At 43.6% G+C, this 22817-nt stretch overlaps 1 protein-coding gene across 1 annotated transcript in view; it reads right to left on the reverse strand.

Annotated features, from left to right (window-relative positions):
* Window positions 1-22817, reverse strand: part of TENM1 (teneurin transmembrane protein 1) — a gene marked incomplete at its 3' end in the record, with an annotated part of 801014 nt that overhangs the window by 35548 nt on the left and 742649 nt on the right. The window contains exons 26-27 of the mRNA XM_082865351.1: window positions 6550-6916; window positions 4626-5136 (exon numbers count right to left, since the gene is read on the reverse strand). Of these exons, the coding sequence (XP_082721477.1) occupies window positions 4626-5136; window positions 6550-6916 (878 nt within the window). The remainder of the gene's footprint in view (window positions 1-4625; window positions 5137-6549; window positions 6917-22817) is intronic.

Genomic DNA, 22817 nt, shown 5'->3' on the forward strand with positions numbered 1-22817 from the left:
AGAATGCACTGCTTCAGGAGGAAGGGGAACCTTCTCCTCTCCACAGAGGGTTTCCACATAATACTGGCTGGAGTCGAGAAGGTGGGAGAAGGACGAAACGGATATTCAGCCTCCCTTTCTCTTTCATGGCGCTCTCATACTCCTCTTGTCCTGCTACTGCAGCAGAAATCTTCTAGCTCCCCAGACTTCCCATGGTCACTCCTGTAATCCCAAATCCTCTTCCTTTTTCTGGAAGGCAGTGGGGTAGTAGTGGAAAGAGCAGTGGGCTAGAAGCTCAAAGATCTGACTCTAGACCTAGCCAACCAGCAACATGAATGGGCAAATTAGTCCCCTACTCTAGGCCTCCATTTCCTTATTTGTAAAGTGACCTCTGATGTCTCCTTGTGGCCATAAAATTCCATGATTACCCCCGCGTGAATGCCTGTGTCTCTCATCTCTTAATGCCTCAAGATTGGTTACCCAAAAACAATGATGTTAGATGCTACTTTTTTCTCACTGCCAGCCGAGTCCTGGTAACAGGCCTGGGCTCCGCTTGCTGTAGGTATCCGCCGGGACCACAAACTATCCGACTACAACATTCTGCTCTCTATCTGACATCATCAGTTTTCCCCCTGTATTGGATTATTTTCATCAGCACACAAATGTACCATTATTTCTTTCATTTTAAAAACCTCCTTCTGATTACTCTGTTCCCCCCCTGCTCCAATTTCTCTGCTTGTTACAGCAGTGCACTTCAGAAGGGTTCTTTACTCATTGTCCCCAAACTCTCCTCCCAGTTGCTCTCTTTATTATTATGATTATTATTATTGAAATATAATTAACATAGCATAAAAGTCACCATTTAAAGGGACACAGTACACAATTCAGTGGCTTTCAGTACATTCACAACGTGTGCAACCATCAGCACCATCTCTAGAACATTTCCATCCCCCCCAAAATAAACCCCGTTCTCACTGGCAGTCACTCCCCGTTCACTCCTCTCCCTAGCTGTTGGCAACTGCTAACCCGTTATACTTTGTCTCTATGAATTTGCCTTTTCCGGATATCTCATATAAACGGAACTATATAATATCTGTCCTTCTGTGTCTGGCTTCTTTCAGGTAGCATAACGTCTTTGAGGTTCACCCATGCTGTAGCACGTACCAGAACTTCACTCCTTTTCATGGATGGATAATATCGCATTGTATGGCTATACCACATTTCGTTTGGTTATTCATGACTGGATGGACACGGTCCTCTACACTTCTTGGCTATTATGAATAACACTGCTATGAACATGTGCGTATCCATTATCTCTTAAACCTCCTCTGCTAAAGCTTCTGTCCCCCAGTGCCCACAGCACCTGTTCTTGTGAAGGCACACAATGATCTCCGCAGTGTTGGATGGAACTGTCATTCTCCGTGCTTATCTTACTTGACTTATCAGGAGTATTTGACACGGCTGATCGCTCCTTCCTCCTTGCGTCACTTGTTTTACGTCGCTTCCAGGACGTCCCACTCTCCTGGTTTTCTTCCTACTTCACTGGACTTTCTTTCTCCGTCTCTTTTGCTGGTTCCTCTTCATATCTTCAACTCAATGTTGGGGTGCTCTAGGTTCCATCATCAGATCTCTTTTCTTCCTTGACTACACTCACTTTTCCATGAAGATCTCGTGGCTTTAAACACAATCAAGACACTGGTGGACGCTAAATTTGGATCTCCAAATTTCACATCTCCAGCCGCTCCCCTCAATTCCAGACTCATAAATCCAACTGCCAACTTGATATTTTCCCTTGGATGTCTAAACTGATCATATCCAACCCTGAACTCCCACCCAGTATCATGTACTCCTTGCCTGGTCTTCCCCATCCTGGTAAATGGAAAGTCCAACACCCACTTGCTCAGGCCAAAAACTTTGGAGTTATTTCTGACCCTTTTTTTTTTCTCATACTCCACATCCCATCTGTCAGTCCTGACAGCTCTATTGTCAAAATATATTTAGAATATTATCACTTACTGCCCTCACTCCCTGGTCTAAGTCACCACTTTGCCTGGATTATTGCAATAGCCCCCTCCCTCCATTAGGTTCCTCTACTTCCACCATACAGTCTGTTTTCAACACAGAGTGATTCTTTAAAAATGTAAGGCCGATTCTGTCACCCCTTTACGTGAAGCTCTCCAGTGGTCTCACCTTTTACTCAGAGTCAGAAAGTCCTTGCAGAGGCCTGCAAAGCCCTGTGTGAAGTGGCCCTGGCCATTCGTTCATTTTGTCTCCCTACTGTGATTGTGCACTCCACTCCAGTCACAGTGGCTGCCTTACTATTCCTTGAACATGTCAGATTTGTTCCTGCTGCAGGGCCTTTGCACTTGCTGTTCACTCTGCTTGCAATGTTTTCGCCCTTCCTCCCCGGCAGATACCCACACGACTCACTCCCTCACCTCCTACAGGCCTTTACTCAAATGTCACCTTCTGAGTGAGGTCTTCCCTGACCACCCAGCCTGAAATAAAAACCCCTTCTGCCTCCAAATCTTGATTCCCCCTGACCCTGCTTTATTTCCTCCACAGAGCTTATCACCATCTGAAGTTCTGTGCATTTTACTTGTCTCCCTCCAGTACAATGTAAGCGCTATGAAGGTAGGGATTTGTATCTGTCTTGTTCACGGCTATATCCCCAGCACCAGAACACTGCCAGGCATATACTAGCTGCTTAGCAAATATTTGTTGAATAAATAAATGAATGGTTAAATGGTTATTTTGTGGGGGCTTTTTCTCTAGTTTTATTGAGGTATAATTGACAAATAAAATTGCATGTATTTCAAGTGTACAATGTGATGATTGGTAAATAAGTGAACGGTTGAACTGGTTATTTTGAAAACTAGTTAATAATTCTGCCATTTCTTGTTGCTTAACTGAATTTAACCATTAGCTTTCGAAATAGTTGTATGTCGGGCTTCCCTGGTGGCGCAGTGGTTGAGAGTCCGCCTGCCGATGCAGGGGACACGGGTTCGTGCCCCGGTCCGGGAAGATCCCACATGCCGCGGAGCGGCTGGACCCGTGAGCCATGGCCGCTGAGCCTGCGCGTCCGGAGCCTATGCTCCACAATGGGAGAGGCCACAGCAGTGAGAGGCCCGCGTACGAAAAAAAAAAAAAAAAGTTATTTGTCTAATTTCAGCTGCAGTGTGATCTTGCGTGAATTTTTGAAAAAAGATATTCTCATTAGAACTTTTATCTTTCTTAAGGGTAGTATATTTCAAAATGTGGGCTCTTGAGTCAGACTGTTGCAGTTTGAATCCTGGACATCTGTGTGAATCAGGACAAGCTCACCATGCTGGGCCTCAGTTTCCTCATCCATAAAATAGGCAAACCAGGAGCACGTATCCCATGTTGTTATTTTGGAGATCAAACAAAATACTTTATGTAAATCACCTACCCTAGGACCTAGCACATAGTAAACCCTCAGTGAACAGTAGCTTTTATTACTTTTATTAAGATGTAAGAGAAATTTTTCCAGAAATAGAGGAAGACCTGCGACAGAAACTGAATACATTTTTCTCAGTGAAACTAAAATAGCTGTCCAGCTCTTTTGTATAAGTGGCATTTCTTTGGGAAATGATCCAAAACTTGAAGGCCAACTGTTTTGTCCCTTTCCTCAGGAGGGTTTCGTGGGATCTATTCTTTTCATATTCACTACATTCTCACGGAAGAGTCACACCTGGAACTCCTCGTATTTAGTATCTCCGCTTCTCACGTTCCTCAACTTGAATGCCATTTCAGGCTCTGGGTTCAGTTCCATGCATTATCTTCACTCGGTAAACTGGTTAAAAATTCAGCAATTCCCTTCGTGGGGAAGATGCTTGCCGAGCGCTGGCAAACTAGCTTTCTAAATGGGTTGACTTGCAAATAACGTTGTCCAGCCTTAAAAGGCAAGGACGATGGTCTCTATGTCCATGACAGGACACCTCCTAGTAGCCTGCCGTCAGACACACCTTCTGTTAATTCCCAGTTAAACAAAGTTATCACAGACCCGGTCTGTGAATACCCAAATGTATTGGAGTCTTTGCCTTGTGCAGGGAAACTGCGGGGAGGGCGCAGGCCTGTACTGAAGCTTTTGACTCCACATTTCCCAGAAGCAGCCAGTGGAGTGCAGCTTCTCCTGTTTCAGCATTTGCCCCACGTCATTTCACAACTTAAACTGAGTTGGGCTGGGCTGGGCTGCGCACACATTCATTCATTCATTAAACCCCACAGCGATCAATAAATACTAGTTAAGCTACACTGCTTCTTTGCTACTTTAGAACTATTTTCTAGTTTTGTCATTTAAATGAAATTTTCCCTTGTTTTCCCAGCTATGCTGTAAATTTCTCGAGCACATGGACTTCCGCCTCATTCTTGTCTCGTGCAGCGCCATGCTTGATTCTTCATTCAGCCTATGTGTTTATTATTATGCTCTGCAAAAGTACTTGCTCTGGAGAAATGGGTTCGAAGCCTAGGAGTTGGGTAAAATTTTCTCCTTGACTTTTTTTTTTTATTGTGGCTGTTAGGAGAAAATAGCATGCAACACTCAGCAATTACTAAGTCATTTTCCCACTGTAATACAACTGCAAATACAAACCTAACAAAGCCCATGTTGAGATTTAGAAACTTACTCATAAACGGTTGTCCATCCATTTTCGTTACTTTTGGTAGCCAGAAGCCCCGTGTTTCCTGGATAGGTCATCAAGGCCAGATTGTAGCCTTGGGCTGACACTCTTTTCAGGACTCCGTTGCTGCTTATGGTCAGCCAGTACACCTGCCCGCCAGGCACCACAAGCCAAAGGGGCATCCCGCTTGCGTCTCGGCGAATGTGCACAGAATTGCCGTTGTTGCTGGTAATCGCACCCAAGTCGCCTTCGGCATTGTAGGTGAAATTATACACATAGTCCCTCGTTATCAAGTTCAAGGTGTGCAGGTGGGTTCCATTGACAGTGAACTGGTACAGTTCCTGATCAGCAGGTGATGCAATCTCATAAAGGTTCATGTCATTCAAGTGGGCTTGGTTCCTGCTAATGGTACGAATTCGAACATTCCCAAGGTCTGCCACGTAGAGGGTACCATCAGGTGACACTGCTAAGGAGGAAGGGGCTTTCATCTTTGCATCTTTGGCATAGCCACCATCACCTGTGGGAGAAAGACCCTGATGTTAATAGTTGTGGTCACAAGCACTTATACAAACATACCATATACAGAAATCGCTGTGCATCAAGAATCATTTTAAAGGGAACAGTCAGTGAACCAACATTCTCCACATGCCCCAGCTGGATATTTGAAACCCATTATTCCCAATTCTTGAGTCAGTGCCACTAAAGATGAACAGTGAGATGCAATTCTCTCAGTTAACAGCAATTTTGTGAAATCGTCAATCCTGCTCTTCTGTATCTAAAGATACAAAAACAGCAAATGATGACAGCCACCCCAAATCTAGCCAGAGACTTACGCCTGTCTATGCTCATAGCATCTATCTCAGGGCTTTCCAGTCCTACTGTGCCCAGACACCTTTCTTCTGTTAACTTTCATTGTCATATTGTCAAAGTACACTAAGTCTGCAAGTGCGACAATGATTCAGAACATCAAATTTGATAACTGGAATAAACATTCCAGTTTTGCCTTGAAAGAAAGATATCAATTAGCAAAATAAGTATAAAACTAGTTGTCTAGGAGAACATTGGAAATATCAATCAAAAGTCATATTGACCAAGTTGCTCACTCTTGATTCCTCTGTCCCAAGGAAAGGCAAAGGTTAAAAGAACCATTTGGGCGTGGATGAGCAGTTTAATAGGGCGGCATGCAGCATGGAGGGATGTCCACATACCAGCAGTAAATGCATCTATTGACATTTACAGGACTGTTTACTGTCTGGAATATCCACTCTGTGTTTTGGAGAAAAGGCTCTTTTTCCCCCCCTATTTCAATTGAAGTAAAGGGCACTATTGGTTATGGAGAAAATTTTGGATTAAAAAAAAAACAATGTAAGTAGCAGACTGATGTCCTGAGAACCCTCCATTGTGAGATTTAATTTTGCCCTTGTATCCTGAAAGCAGTCTGCTTCTAGTCCCTTTGGGTTTCAAATAGCACACATTGTTAATCTGGAAACCAGTCACTTATTGGAAGTAATTTTTTCCTTAGCTAAATTAGTAAATGTAGGTTTTACCTAGCTTCCCTTTCTCCGAAGTAAAAATAATATCATGATCTTACATTTGTAGAGTGGTCTTAACTTCTTAGAGTACCAAAACTTTTATTATACTAGTTTACCTTCAAAACAGCAAGGTGATATAACTGAGACACGTGGTCCCTCTACTTAGCAGATGAAGTGAGTCATGAAGGGGTTTTATGGCTTTCCTAGGGTCACTCAGTGAGTCAGCTGCAGAACAAGGACAAGATACTAAGCTATCTCACCCCCAATCCATTGCTTTCTCCAGTGCCTCACACCAATGTTTACAAGTAATACTTCTGTTCTTTTTTTGACTTTTCTGATGCACGTTTTTCTGTTGAAGACAGAGAGGGGGAGCTACTGAATTGCTAGAAAGGTCATACCTGAAAAACAGTCACAGTTGGGATCAATTTTGCAGTCACAGTCAGTGGGGGCACCAGCCATGATGGAGATCTCCCCATTGGTGGTAACTTGCTGAATGCGGTTTACTTTCCTCTCGTCTGTTTCAGCTATGAAGAGCAGCCCGCTGTGGGAGACGCTGATGGCCCTTGCTGACTCCAGAGTGGAGTGAATTGCTACCTTGCTGACCAAGAAATGATCGATGCCTGGCACCTGGCAGTGAATGGGGCGCCCTGCAATGATCCGCACTCGCCTGTTCTCAGAAATTTGAAGCACAATGTTGTTATCCAAGACGTACAATGAATTGTCCAAGGGATTGACTGCAAGGTCTGTTGGCCACTCTAATCGCACCTGCAAAAAGAACAGAACACACACCATTAGGTTACAATATCTTTCCGGGGCCGTTTTACCTTGAAAGAAAAATTGGCTTATTGGTTCCCCGTCTCATGAATTTCAGCAATGTTGGTGTTACCCGGCAAAGTTCGGAAGGACAGCTGATTAAGTGCTCTGGTAAACACATTTACCATTTATGCCATTTCCAACATAATGTGAATTATTTTCTGCTATAATTCCAGAAGGATCCTTCTCAGAGTGTGGTCTCTGGACCAGCAGCAAGAGCATCACCTGAGAACCAGTTAGAAATGCAAATCCTCAGGCCCCAACCTAGACTTATTGAATCAGAAACTCTGGAGTTGGAGCCCAGCCAGCCATGTTTTAACAAGTCCTCCACGTGATTCTGAAGCACAATAAAGTTTGAGGACCACTGCTCTAGGGCTTCTGTGGCACTATGAGATGCAAATCTCTCTCACTGCTCTGTAGATGCATGGAACAGCAAAGTCATAGAGGCATCTGGACAACAGAGTGCTAGAGAAACCCGATTTTACTCTTTCAGCAACCTTTGGGGACAGGACCTTCCCTTGGCACAGACCTAGCAGCTGTCTTGTGGAGTACTCAGGTACAGTTCATCAGCTGGGGATTTGGAATCCTAAGTTGTAATGCACTGCTCATGTGGCTTGACCTGGTTCACTCCACATCCTTCTTTCCTCAGCAAAGAAACAGGTTGGTTTGTTCTTTCATTGGATGTTTGCTGAGCAGCTTCTCTGTGCTAAGCCTTGTGCTAGGCTTTGGGCATTCAAAAGATCTCCAAAATGACACAGCTTCTGTCTTCAAATGCCTCATGGTCTACAAGAACCCTTGGAGAGCCGTCAGGCAATTACTCTCCATGTCATGAGAAGGAGGCAGCAGAGAGGACGCGAGAGCTCTTTACCCAGACTAGGAGTCAGGAGGCAGGGTATTTCCAGAGAAGGTGGTACCAAAATAGGGTCTGCAATGACCAGCAGGAGAGGAATGGGGTGGAAATGGCAGGCAGCAGAGTTGAGGGCAATCCAGGGAGAGGGAGCAGCATGGGTAAAGGTTCAGAGATTAGAGACAGTATGGCCCATCCAGATACTACAAACAATCCAGTAAGGCTAATACAGGCTGAGTGATGGAGAGGTGATCGGTGAGAATCAGGAGGTAGACAGTGGCTAGGTATCAGGACTGAATTGTGCCCCCCTAAATTCATATGCTGAAGTCTAACCTCTAATGTGACTGTATTTGGAGATGAGGCCTTGACAGAGGTAATAAAGGTTAAATGAGGTCATAAGGGTGGGGCTCTCAGGTCCTTCTAAGAAGGAGGAAATACCAGGATTGTGTATGCACAGAGAAAAGCCCATGTGAGGACACAGTAAGAGGATGGGCGTCTGCAAGCCAAGGAGAGAGATCCCAGGAGAAGCCAAACCTGCCGACACCTTGATCTTGAACTTCCCACCTCCAGAACTATGAGAGTATCACTTTCTCTTGTTAAAGCCACCTGGTCTGTGGTGTTTCGTTGTGGTAGCCCCAGCAGACTAATACACCAGGTAATGGAGAGATGTACATGTCCAGTTTTATTCTGATGGCTTTAAGTAGGGATGTGACATAATCATATTTGGGTTCTAGAGGGATCACCCTTTCTGCTGTTGAGATCATATTGGAGGAGGAGGTGAGATGGGAAACAGGCCACTAATTAAGAGGCTCCTGCAGTGGTCCAGGTGAGGGATGATGGTGGCCTGAATTAGGTTGGCGACAGTGGGGATGGAGAGAAGTAGATGGATTTGAGACACATTAAGGAGTTAGAAGCAAAAGGACTGGGGTGTGTGTGTGTATGTGTGTGTGTGTCTGGCGTGCTGGTGCCAAGTGCTGTGCTGGGCACTGGGACACACAGGCCAAGCAAACACGGATCTACTCTAGTTCCTTTCTCGACACAGGAGTCAGCCCAACGTCTACCCTGACATCTCCTCGACACGACAGCTGCTATTTATCACCGGGCACTTCTCAGAGAACTACGTTACGTGCACTCTCGACTCCACCACTCACTTATTCTGTACTTTATTTCTCTTCTCTTATGGCTACGCAAAGGCAGAAGAGTCTGCCCCATTCCTGGCCAAGATAGTAACAGTAATGTAGCTGCAATGCTTTTTGCCTTGAGTGAAAGCCCGAGGAAAGCTTTGTTTTTCTCATTGAATCCGAAAGTCTGAAAACAAGATATATGCTATCATCGCACTCTGAGGCCCACTATTTCCAGGTTGGAAGAGGCCTTCCACTCAGTAATGAAGTGGACAAAGGCCAGTCTGAGATAAAGCCCTTCCCTCTAATTCTGTCTCTTAATGGAGGACAACTGGTGATGTTATAAAGAAGACAAAGGTTGTCTTTGACCTCCCCTCTTGTACCACTTGGGTCTCTTTGTCCCCTGTCTCTGAGTGTCTCTCCCAGACATCCAGCAGCCTCAACCTGTCCTCCTGTCTCTACATGCCCTCAGCCTCGACATAGGCTGGCCTTCTCTGGTCAGTACCATATGCCTCTGGACAGCTAGGAATTTGAATGCTAATGGAGTATAAAGCTGAGCTTCTGTTATGCATGTTCTACAGAGCCTTTCAAACCGAGGCCATTGGATAAACATTAAACACCAGCCTTAACAGCTCCCAGAGCAGTTTGCTGTGATGTGTTCCTCAGCACGTCTGTCTGAGGCCCTTGCATGTCAGCGCCCTGCCACGGAGAGGGAGAGCAGGGAGATGGAGCGCCTGCGCTGTGGACCCCTCCGCAGCCCTCACTCTGGACCTCTATACACACCATCGGGCTGCTACAGAAGCTGTCTGTGTGCGCTGGGCCTCTGGAGCACGGTCCCCCAGGAAATAAGCTGGGGCTGGCTGAGAAAGAGGAAACCAATTGATTTCAGTCCAACACTCGTATTTTGATCAAGTCTGAAGTCAGTGACCCAGAAAAAACAAAGCTGGCAGAAATGACGTTCTAATTATCCCCACTCTGAGAGCTGAGGCCGGGCCAGAGGCCGGGGACGGCACACACCTGGCAGAAGTCAGAGAAGGCCATGTTTTGGACTCTGCTCTCTGCTGTCAAGGCGGCCTCTGAGATAAAGGCTGGTAGTTGGAAGACGAGCTGTTAAATTCTCCAACTCGCCCGAGCTGATTTAAGTCAACGCTACTGGTGTCATGTTTATTAGGTTTAAAATTGCCTCAAAAATACACCAGCTATTGTGCCTGTTTGTTTTCTGTTCCATCAAATAAGTCACCCTCTGGCAGTTTCCTGTGACTAAAGTGGCCTCTGTGCTTCTGAGACACTTTCTGTATGAGCTACACAGAATCCCTTTAATTCCCATTTGATTTGTCTCTGAAAACGCCTCAGATGAAAGATGTGTGGCTACTTAGTAGTCTAGGGTCTGTCTTTTCAGAAACTGGACCTTTTCGCCTCTCGTAGGTTGTTAGTTCCTTCTATCTGCTTCTCATGGTAGATACTCTCTTTTCCACGTAATTTTTCAAGGAACTGGTGCTTTATACCAAGGCATTTCCATAACACACAACGTAACATGCGGATTGGAGTCTTTGCCTCATTCCGGCTGTCAGAATTAGCATCTGTTAGCTGCAGAGAGACCCCAGAATTATAGACTACTGAGGTGGGACTAAGGTTAACCCCTGAGGGCTGTTGGCATTTGTCCAGGTAGAGAGAAATAAACATTTCTTTTGGGGGTGGTGGGAGAATCTTTGCACAGTAACCCAGCCTGCAGGGAAACCATTTGGCCTAATTTGTGGTCAGTGCCCCACCTTGTAAAAATATATTAATTTGCTTGAAATGTCAAAATGTATTCAAGCTAAACTAGCATTAAAGGTCACTGGTGTAGCCGCCAGCTGGTAGAATGTGCCCATCTCCCAACAACCTTCCCTGAGAAATAACCCAGAGCAGAAAGGGGCTCTTGGTCTGGATGTCAAGCCTTGACAGCACCATGTCTTCCTCTGCTAATTGAAAATCTGCCTTGAAGGCACTTGGCCCTCAGGTCAGCCAGTCCCATGGCTGGTTTAAAGAGTCAGCTAATTTTGACCTAAGTAGTAGTTTATAAAGCAACAGAATCCTATCGGGGAAAATCCATGTGTAACAGCAATATCTAAATATGAGCCCTTGATTAGACTAAACTAGAAAATTCCTCAGTTATCCCACACTGTAGACACAGACCATAATTTGTAAGCTGAGGCTCTCCCTAATAGTTTCAAGGCTGGTTCCTTCCCATACTAGTGTGTAACCCTAGGCAAATGAGGTATCTTCTATGAGTCTCTGATTTCTTCATCTGCAATAAGGAAAAGAAGCTGATGATAGTCTATCTACTTTTCAGAGATATTGCGTGGATCAATTGTGATAAGGAGGCAAGGTACTGAGCCCAGTGCCTGGACAAAGTATGGGATAGCAAATGGTATTAACATGAAAAATGGTCTCAAAGTCATAAACCTTTAGCGCTAGAAGGAACCTAGTCCAGTTACCATTCAATATAGTTCCTTTTCAGCTCCGTTTCCCAGACTTCAGTTGTCCACATAACAGCTTCATGAATTTTGCCTTAGCTGTCCACCACTTGCACTATTATTGACTTAATATTTTTCTTTAAATTAACTTACTTTTTAAATATAAATAGGTGCTGCCCCTTCCTTTGAACTGGTCCTAATCAGTAACATCTGTAAGATTACAGGCCCACTCATCTGAGCCTTTAATATAAGTAGCTACTGTTTACTGAGTGCTTCCTGTGTATCAGGCTCTTTACATGGATTGTTACTTTATATGCTTAGAGCAATCACTTGAGAAAGAAACTATCAATATCCCCATTTTCAGATGTCTGCGCTTCGCCTCTATGCCGTCTGATTCCTCACCTAGAAGAGTGGACATGTTTCTTCACGCTCTCCTCACCAAGTCTGGCCTCCCCTTTACCTGGTTAGATTCAACCTAAAGGTTGATTTCAACCTTTTGTTTTGTTTTGTTTTGTTCCTGAGAAGGTCAAAGCTCATTAGGAGTTGAGTGATTGTCCTTCTCTCTGTCATTTGTTATCTTTCAGTTCAATGCTTTGTGGTGCCTACTCTGTCTCAGGCACTATTATAAAGGTAAATAAAAAAGGTCCCTGCCCTTTATGAGTTCACGGTCAAGTGACAGAAGGCAGATACAGAAACAGGTCATTTCAATATCACGTGGTTAAGTGACACGATAGACACATGCCCAGGGTGACATGGGAACACAGAGGAGGAAGCTTGGGGCAATACTCCTAGAAGAGAAATGTAAACTTAATCTTGAAGGATGAAGCAAAGGTACTGAGAAAAAGCAAGGTGGGAAGAGTGATCTCAGCAGAGGGAAAAGAAAGAACAAAAGCACAGAAGCACGAAACCATATGGGAGCGTGGAGCTCACCGCAGTCTGGGATTGCTGGAGCATGAGTAGGGTAGGCAGTGGTGGTAAATGAAGTTTCAGTGTTTGCCGGGGACTAATTTTAAGTCTCTCCACTGAGGCACTATTGTCATTTGGGACCAGGTGATTCTTCGTTGTGGGGCCTGTCCTGTGCAGCACAAGATATTTAGCAGCGTCTCTGGCCTTTATTCACTAAATGCAGGTAGCACCTTCCCTTGAGCTGTGACAACCAAAAATGTCTCCAGACATTACCAAATGTCCCCTAAGGGGAAAACTGTCCCTTGTTGAGAACCGCTGCATTAAGCCATGAAGGGCTGTGTAGGCTAAGGACTTTAGACTTGAACTGAGGGTGTCGAGGAGTCAGTGAAGATCTTTAAAGTTGGGGGTTGACATGGTCAGACTAGGGCTTTAGAAAGATTACTTAGGCTGCAGTTTGGGGAGCAGGTTGGAGGGAGACCAGATTGATGCAGGAGAATCAATTTGGAGGCCAGATCTTCACCAGTACATTCACACATTTACATAGCGGTCCCTCCACGCCTCTCGCAAATATCTGATGCTGATTCAGACAGACAAGGTCCCTGCCTTCATGGGCTTAGAGTCCGCTACACTGTTTCTCATACTTTTTTGGATTTACAAAGTCCTTCGAGAATCTGATGAAAGCTATATACTCCCTCCGTAGAAAAAGGCTCAGATGTAGTAGAAGGAAGTGGTTAGGAGCTCGGGCTTCAGAGTTAAGACTTCCTGGGTTCAAAATTTTGTTATTTGCTAACTCTGTGACCTTGGAGCAAATCAGTTAACCTCTCTGAGCCTCAGTTTCCTTATCGAGAAATTGGGTATAGTAATAATACCTTCTCAAAAATTTATTATAGGAATTATACCAAAAAAATCTACATAAAGCACTTAGCACAGTGCCTGGTACACAGAAAGAGCTCTGTAAAGGCTACTTTTTATTATGGAACATGCCTGTATTTCTTCTCATTCCTGTCTGACTATGGACATGTTCTATTCCTTGGCTATCTCATGAACCCTTATTTGATTTTTTTTTTTTTTTGGGCTGTGCCTCACGGCTTGTGGGATCTTAGTTCCCCAACCAGGGATTGAACCTGTGCCCCCTGAAATGGAAGTGCAGAGTCCTAACTACTGGACCGCCAGGGAAGTCCCTCTCATGAACTCTTAAGTGCAGTCACATCGTCATGCTCTTTCAAAGTTTCCCTTGCTTCTCTGTCACCGGCCATTCCCTCCTTGTTCATTTATTCCATTGCTTGAGAATCCTTTTAAGCTATGTGTCCTCCAAGAAACATTTGGCTTATATTGGGATATATTATTTCTTATACATTTGTCAGCCAATTTCATGGCTAATATTTCAGCTTATTACTTGGATTCCCCACTGTTATTTGTAACAGTACTCTTGGTGCAGTTCCAAGTGTAGAACATGCTACTTTACTTTCCTTTCTTCTGCCAATAAATGGCTCTTTATCCCATTTTAGGCATTATGCTAGGCACTAAGGAGCCAGCTCTAACCAAGGCAGACTAGGCCCTGCCCTCATGTAACTGACAACCTTTGGCTGACTTCATTTCCTTCATTTTCTAATAGATACAGGGTGTTGCCAGTGACACAGAGCAGTAGACTACTTCTGTTCCACTCCATCCATTTTAAGAAATTACTTTCCATGGAAAAGCCTCAGAAACACATCATGACTGTTATTATATTTTGCCATTGCTACCAAGTGCTAATAACTTCTTTTCCCCAAGTTCAACTGTGCTGAAGAAACCAGCTGTTTCCCAAACGGCCCTGTCTCACTATCCTAAACAGGACACTTCTCATCTCCCTCCTTTAGTACATTTCCAGCCTTGTGGCTCATTTGAAAAGTGACTGTTTGCTTTTGATCTCTGAGGCCTCTTCAGCAGGAATTTCCAGGAAGCGTATGATTAGTGCTTCTGTAGTACGCCAACCTGGGGGAAGATGCAGTGACGGGACGCAGTGCTCTCTGCCAGGTGTTCTGCCAACTCCATGTTAGATTTCCCCATTCTTCTAAAAGCTGACAACTGCAGACTGTTAGCATCACTTGCTGTCAGTTTGCAAATGGCCTTCTCGTTTCTTGACACTGATACTGTCTGAGCTTCTTCAAATTTATAAAAGAGGGAAAAAACCGTCTGGAGAAAGTTTGGTTTTCTGCAGTTGGAAAGCACGATGACACCTTTGAGAACGATGGCCATTATTGATCTTGCTTTTAAAAAGTGGAAATTATTAGAAGATGAAATACACTAAGACTACACGGACTCGTCAACCGGCAAATTATTTCCCATTATCTCAGATCCACATTCTTGTGTTTCTCTGAATAACGGCTGGAGAGTTTGAGGAACCCCTCAACCTTTGGTCAGATGTGTCAGCCTGGTCTGTCTGTGTCCATGGCTGCCCAATCAGAATAACTGACACGTAAGTCACATTATTCATTGCAGATGAATAGCCAGGATCAATCTAATCAAGAGTCACAATTGGACTGATCTTTAGAATCATTTTGCTGCAGAGCCTATAGATTAAATCACACCTACCCCAATGTTTCAAAAACATTGTGGAAGTTGAGGAAACAAAGCAAAGCAAAACAAACAAATAAAACCCCCCCAAAGCAGAGCTGTATGTTTCATCTTGCAATAATTCACACTTTTTAAAAGGAAGATCAATAGGAACCATCACTCTGAAAAGTATCATTGTGCTTTCCAAGTGCCCCAAACCAAACTTTTTCCAGATGGCTTTTAGAAATTTGAAGAAGCTCAGACAGTATCAGGGTAAAAACAAAATGCTGAATTTGTGGTTACTAAGATGCCTGTGGCAGAGACTACTAGTTCTAGACCTACCCTATCATTCCTTCACTCTCTCCTCCTCCTTTAGTGCACTAATCTTAAAATTTGGGCATACTGCTATCTAGAATCGAAGGCATTCCAGCCTGATTTGCAGTTACCTGTATCCATGTGATAAAGTTCAAGGCAATACGATGTAAGAGGAGGTGTGGAAGTATCCACACTTTTAAATTGATGCTGCTTAAGGACAGCTGACCCAACTGGAAGGAGCCTCTTTTTGCCCTTTCTTCCAGTATGCAATATGGATAGAAGTGGTGGGAATTTTAGCAGATGTCTTAGCCCATGAGGTGGCCATGAAAATGGAAGTTCTGTGCCGGGTGGGCAGGGCAGAATTATAGGAGCCTGGGTCCCAGACGACCTCGTGGAACTGCCATCCAGTCCTGGACTATATTAGTGTGGCTGCTATCCTGCTTATGTCACTGTTGTGTGTGTGTGTGTGTGTGTGTGTGTGTGTGTGTGTGTGTGTGTGTGTGTGGCGGGGGGAAGGGGCTCTATTATTCTCAGCCAAATCCAATCACAACCAAGAAAATGTTCTGTTAGGCTTTGTTTTTGACTGGCGCTACTGACTATACCAATATGGTCAATCCGGTCTAACAAATTTCTAGGTTTACATCTCTGGATAGATCACCAGTGTTTGCAAAATTAAATTAAATTGACATAAATTAATGTCCCAAAGAGACTGACACATGTGCCAAAGTCCACTAGGGCAGCCCTTTGTTATGAGGATGACTAATTGCTTACACTTAGTGATTAACCTCAAGCATTCCTGAATACCCAGGGCTCCATCTTTGGGTACTTCAAGCTGTTCTTCCAGGTCCATGACTCATTCAGATCCAATGCTTCTCCATTATACTATAAATATTTGTTTGCCTTCCTTTGTCTTCTATTAGGTCTGTGAGTCTTCAAGGGCAGGAATGAGGTCTCATTCATTTTTGTATTCCCAGTATCTGGTATTACAGTTGACAAATGTTTATTGAATGAAAACATTAGTGCCTCACTGACTGTAACATCTTCAGTCCATGAATGCATTTTAAAAATTGTAAAACACAAATTAGCTCTAAGAAAAACTAATTTTCCTCAACATGTTTCAGTCAGTAAATCTGCATTTCCAGAGACCCACTGAGGTTAGTGGGAGTTGCCATATTTCCTCAATCTTAAGAACTGTATTTCCTACCCCTTCCATATTTTAAATTTTCTGAAGTGAGGTTGTGTCTTATAATCAACGCATACATTTAATGGAGCATCTCTCCTCACCACCTAAAGTTATCAAATTGATGCTATGTTTTATAATACATGGTGTCTTAGAATTGAGGAAATATGGTATTTCCATTTTGGTCTGCAGACTTCGGGGATCCCTGAGACTCTTTCAAGGAGGTCTGTGAGGTCAAAATTATTCTTAATACTATTTGCCTTTTGTACTTTCTTATGAGTATATAGTGGAGTTTTCTAGAGGGTGCCTGAGGCTACTATAGCTTTGTGTTTAAAAAAATTCACACTTTTACTTTCTAATAAAGTAAATAGATAAAACCCACATAGAGAAAAGCTCTTTGAAGTCTCCAACAATTTTTAGGAGTATAAAGGGGTCCTGACACCAAAAAGCTTGAGAATAGGAAAGAAACAGTGAATGAAACCGCTCTGCTACATAAGAGTTTCATTCAAGCTCATTAAGAAAAAAGCACGTATCCCTTCCAAGATGGTTCCTGGGGCCATAAGCTCTGTCCAAAAGCACACTGACCGAGTGGCTGAAAATCTTTCCTTCCTCTAGAGACCCAAGGCCTGATGGGTGCTATAAAAGTTTGTTCTCAGAGGCTCCCTCAGAGCAATCGGCATGTACACACTCTGTATGAGTCTGCTGTGTAATTGCCACTACCTCATCTTCATAACAGGCATAATTGCTCTGAGTTTCCGTCACCCTTTCTTGCATCTCCTCTCTGAAGCCTCAATTTTGGAAATGGCACTTGTGAATACACAGAATGTTTAACCACTTCCAGTTTTTAATTTACAGTCAAAGTCATCTATCAGCAGGAGATGAAGGCCCAGTGTGAAAACTACAGCATGTCCTTCAGACTCCACAGCTAATTTGTTTGTAAATTTGATTGTTATTGTAAGAACACATTGCTACTTGCCGATTTACTGTTTGTATCTCTCTGTATCTTGGGCTTTATCATTACAGTCAAAGAACTTAACACTTTCAGCACTTCTGCGGGTGGGGAGAGGAACATGAAAGTTGTACTGTTTTTTTGCTTTTTCTTTTGTGTCTCTATTTCAATTTAATTTTACATGTATTTCTTAAATTCCCAGTGTATAGCCAGCACTGTGGGAGATACACATACAGAAGGGGAGATGACCAGAGAACAGTCCAAGGTAACACGAAATCCAGTGTGAGACCAGGTGATGAGACCATGCATTCTGAGAGAATCTGGAGTAAAGAGAAGACCATTGTGGGTCTTCATGCAGTAGCGGGTGGGGCTCTTGTCGACAGCCAAGGCTTTGCCTGCATAGGAGCCAGGGACTTTGAAGAAGGCCCCAGAATCATTTGGTAGCGTTCCTTCCTGTTGAGCAGTTGCAGAAACTTGTCTGTTGCAGGTTGTTAATATTATAGTATTGGCTCCACAGGATAGACTACGCTTCCAATTCCCTTTGGCACCTAAAGCAATTTACGGGCCAGAAGTATGACTGCACTGCTTTTATGAAATGTTCTGATTTCATTGATCAGCCACTCTGAGATTATGTTTTCATTTCTGTAGCTACTGCTAACCCTGTTTTCCGGTATAATATTTCAGGAAGGAACTATTAAAAAATTTCACCATGGAGATCTTTATAAGTGGGCAGGGTTCTAAATGGGAAGAGAAATGTCACAAGTCACGATTGCTCTACTCAAAAGTTTATTTCAAGTTAGACTAGAATTCCACCACAGATTGTGTCTCATCTTAACTCTGTAATGTTTCCAAATGATAAGGACACTAATAAGAACAGATGGCCTAATGAACATTTAGAGGGAAGATTTAACTGGTCTTATTTTCATTAGGCCTCCAGTGCACTTCCGGGTTTTGCCCACCACTTCCCTGTGTGTAATACAAAACAGCACATCCTCAACAGATGGCCCAGCTCAGGCTTCATGCTTCTAGAACTCTGGAGACTGGCCATCTGACCACTTACCATGTGTACAGAATCATTTAAGGAAGCAGGCAGGCTACGGACTTGAGCCTGAACAAAAGCAAAAAATTGTGATGCATATTGAGTACCCGAGCTTCAACAACAGGGGAGTCAGAATCACTAGCAAACAAACTGAGCAGCTCTGGTTGAGGTCTCCCCATAACAGCTTCTTATGGATTCAGTAATGATGAAATCCTCTGTGGCAAACAGTCCACTCTAATTAACATTTCATCCAAACCGTAAGCATATGTGAGTGACTCCGGCAGCAACAATGACATGGAAATCCAACACCTCGTTGCACAGTGTGTTAGTTAGTGAGCTATTGTCTCCCAGCTCCAGACTCACTCCTTTAAAGACACTGCTTTAGATGAACCGGTTTGCAGGGCAGAACTAAAGACACAGATGTAGAGAAACAAACGTATGGACACCAAGGGGGGAGTGGGGGGGGTGGGAGGAATTGGGAGACTGGGATTGACATATATACACTAATATGTATGAAATAGATAACTAATAAGAACCTGCTATATAAAAATAAAATTCAAAAAAATAAATAAAGGGCTTCCCTGGTGGCACAGTGGTTTAGAGTCCGCCTGCCGATGCAGGGGAAGCGGGTTTGTGCCCCGGTCCGGGAAGATCCCACATGCCGCAGAGCGGCTGGGCCCATGAGCCATGGCCGCTGAGCCTGCGCGTCCGGAGCCTGTGCTCCGCAACCAGAGAGGCCACAACAGTGAGAGGCCCGCGTACCTCAAAAAAAATAATAATAATAAAGACACTGCTTTGTGATACTGGGCTTGGGACTCTGCAAACTACATTTCTCTTTTTACCAGCTGGATATTTGATCCATCCTGACAATCTGGGAAATAAAGCGACTCTGGAAGGCTAGAGGAGGGAGAGGGCACTCACTCCTTCCTGCTCGCTTTCTGTTCCAGTCAGTGTTGCTATAACAGTAGCCCTTCATCCTGGTGGCAGTGGCTGGCTGCACTTTCCAGCTCCTCTCCGTAATCGGAGAATTGGTCTCATCATGCTCCCTCTCAGGGGTCGGAAGCAGGCTGACTGGTACCCTCTTCTCAGAGGAGTAGGTCCCACCTCTCTAGGTTCTGACAAGTCCAACCCCTTTCTTTTGTTTCCCCAGCCCTAGAGGTGGTGACTGCCTCATGCAGATATTACCTCTTTTCTTGCAACCCTCTAACACCTGTGCAGCCCATTCCCTATATTAAATCTCTCTCTGTTAAAATCACTAATTTCTGTTTTTCTGACTGGATCTTAACTGAGATTCACAGCATCAACCCATATACAACGACAAAGGAAGAGCACTACCCACTGCAGGGCAGTGGTAATAGAAAACTAGTAAAAGTGAACCAGAAGCAGCAAAGACTATCTGGTACTGAGAGAATTTATTAGTCAGTAGCATCCTCAGTGTATCTACTGGCCTGTGAAGCTGCCATGTCCAGAAAATAGCCACATAAAATAAATCCGCTGTGTCTGGACTTTAGTGAAGTTGGTTGTGATTGACTTTAACCAGAGCTTCTCTGACTCTGTGGCGCTGCCATGTTGATGTCCTTACTGTTTAAAAGCTTCTCACCCTTGTGATTTTTGAGGATGATTTCATAGTGGATCATGCCACTCTCCCAAACACCTTTTGGAGAAAGAATTCTGTACTGAATGATTCATAAGGTGGGCCCATGACAATAGTTCCTGTGTGCTTAGAATTTACTTATTAAATAATAATACAATGGGCATTTACTACTAAATGGCTTTTATATTCTCTCTTGCTAGTCTCCTTGTCAGAAATTAGGACTGCTCCTTCAGAATCCTTTTCCCCTTGATTTGGAATGGGGAGTGTATTCTGAGGCGGATCAAATGAACACCTGTTTTTCTTATGTATCTCAAGATAAACACCTCTCAGCAGGTGTAGCCTCTTGGTGTTTCATATGTTCCCGTGTTCACGTTTTACATATATACTAACTTCTGCATGAAAAGATGACACGCCTCATGACAGCTAACAGAACTTTCTCTTTGAATTGTGTTTCCATTTAATAAATATGGGTTGGCACTGAATCATGCACTTCCCCCTCCCACAGTTAATAGAGAGCAAGGCTATATTTAAAGATAAAGTCTGAAAGGTAGTTAGGCCAATTGGCTCACATTTGGACTTAGCCCAGGATGTTGGCCATATAAGCCCTAGATGCTAACCACTGAATTTGCCAACCAGATACCTCTGCATCTTAGAGAGTTTCAGGTTTATTTCAGGTTATGGCGCCTGCCAGGCAAAATGTGTGCAAGACTGAGTGGTTCAAAAGTAGTTTGCAAGCTTTGCATCTTGTGACTCTCCCTGAACTCTGAAGATGCTTTTCCTCTAGTGCTTCATAGCTTTAATAAGAGCTAACATGCCATTGTCCTTTGTGTGGAAAGAGGACACTGCTGAGGGAGTTTTATTTATGCGATAAATTACGTTTTCGATATAGAATTGAGCACGGTACTTGACTTTTATTTTAAGGCCCCTGACAACTCTGGCTATTTGCTTGTGTGCAGACATTTCAGCAGAATTTGGATGTGCTGGAGTTGAAGATGTTGGCCTGCTGTTCTCCACTTCTTATATAAATAACCGAGCGTTCACTTTGGAGGGAGCAATGCAAATATCTTGGGGAATAGGCTATTCTACCCTGATTGTGATTTTACCTAAGAGATGTAGGCCTAAAAAGTGCAGTTAAAAGAAAAAGAGTTTGAATGAATTTGGAGAAGGGAAATGATTGATATTTAAAGAAACTCTGGGACTTCCCTGGTGGCACAGTGGTTAAGAATTCGCCTGCCAATGCAGGGGACATGGGTTCGAGTCCTGGTCCAGAAAGATCCCACATGCCGCACAGCAGCTAAGTCCGTGCGCCACAACTACTGAGCCTGCGCTCTAGAGCCTGCGAGCCACAGCTACTGAGCCCACGTGCCACAACTACCGCAGCGCTTGTGCCAAGAGCCTGTGCTCCGCAACAAGAGAAGCCACCGCAATGAGAAGCCCGCGCACCGCAACGAAGAGTAGCCCCAGCTTGCCACAACTAGAGAAAGCCCACGCGCAGCAACAAACACCCAACACAGCCAAAAAAAAAGAAAGAAACTCTGTGGGTAATTTTATTGTAATGCTTCTCCCAGTTTATAATTTTGTTAAATTTGGGTTTTTATACATTAGACTTTTTAAAACTGATTGACATGCTTGGAACCTGAATATCTTGATTAAAAAAAAGAAAAAGACAAAGCAACTCATAGACTAAACTTGCTTCAAAAATTCTAGGACACTGCTCTCTTTCTTATTATGAATATATTAGCCTCATAACTTCTTTCCTTTTGATTTTCCACTTAGCTGGGAGCCTCTGTTTTGTCTTGGGAGAGTCATATTCTTCGTATTGACCTAGAAAAACCCTGTCATCTTACTTATCTACTTTCATATTTAATTTTTTTGTGAAATTGACCCACCTAGGATGGCCACCCACTGAATGAGCTGCTCTTTGCCTCTTGATTTCAAAGTGATGGAAGATGATCTAAAATCTATACATCTCAAATTCACAGACGTATGAAACTCACACCACATTCCAACCCTAGCTCTTCTTGACAGTAGAAAGAAAATGAAGGATTTGGGGCACCATTCAATGACTGCAGTGAACACGCTTTAAGCAATCTAGATAGAGCGTCACATTAGCATTAGGCACATGAAACATCCTGTGAAGGTCACAGTAGATTAAGATCAGTCTCTGGAGCATATGCTTGATACAGCCCATGAAACTCATATACAGGTTTATGCATGCCTCTCTGCAAAAGGTACCCCTATGTACAAAGGACGGAAGGGAAGATTACACAATTTCTATAGCAGTTCCAAACTTCTTGGTCCTTTTATATCTTGGTTCTGTAAATTATCACTTCAATTTTCTGTTCTGTGAATGGAAGGTCAAATACTACTACTGGTGCTGCTACTGCTCATCCTGCTAATTTATTGAGCACTTATGAGCCAGGTACTTTGCTAAGTGATTTTTTATATATCAGTATTATCTCATTTAATCCTCACAACTTCCCTATAGAGAAAAGTATCACTGTCATCTCCATTTACAGATAAAGATATTTTCCCAGAGGCACACTTCTAGCAAGTGGTGGACCTGGGATTCAAATCCAGGTGGTCTGTTTTCCCAACCATTCAACTTTACTGAATTTTTATATTAATATTATTATGAAGGAGAATCTACCCTAAAGGCCTGATTTTTGTCTCCTGCACCCTCTATTAAAGGATTAGAGAAAAGTTTGGCTCCCCTTTGCAGTTCCAGAAGGTGTTTTCCTGCATCTGACAGAGCAAGGAGAGTAGGTCTGGACTGAATGAGCAATAAATAACATTATCCAGGAACGCATTTAAAATAGAGACTGACAATCACAGATATTACAAAATCAGAATAAACACCTTGCAGACTTATTTTGTTCTTGTGTCCTCCCATTTTAGAAAGTGTATGATG

The sequence above is a fragment of the Leucopleurus acutus genome (assembly GCF_964270905.1).
Source record: "Leucopleurus acutus genome assembly, chromosome: X".
Classification (NCBI taxonomy): Eukaryota; Metazoa; Chordata; class Mammalia; order Artiodactyla; family Delphinidae; genus Leucopleurus; species Leucopleurus acutus.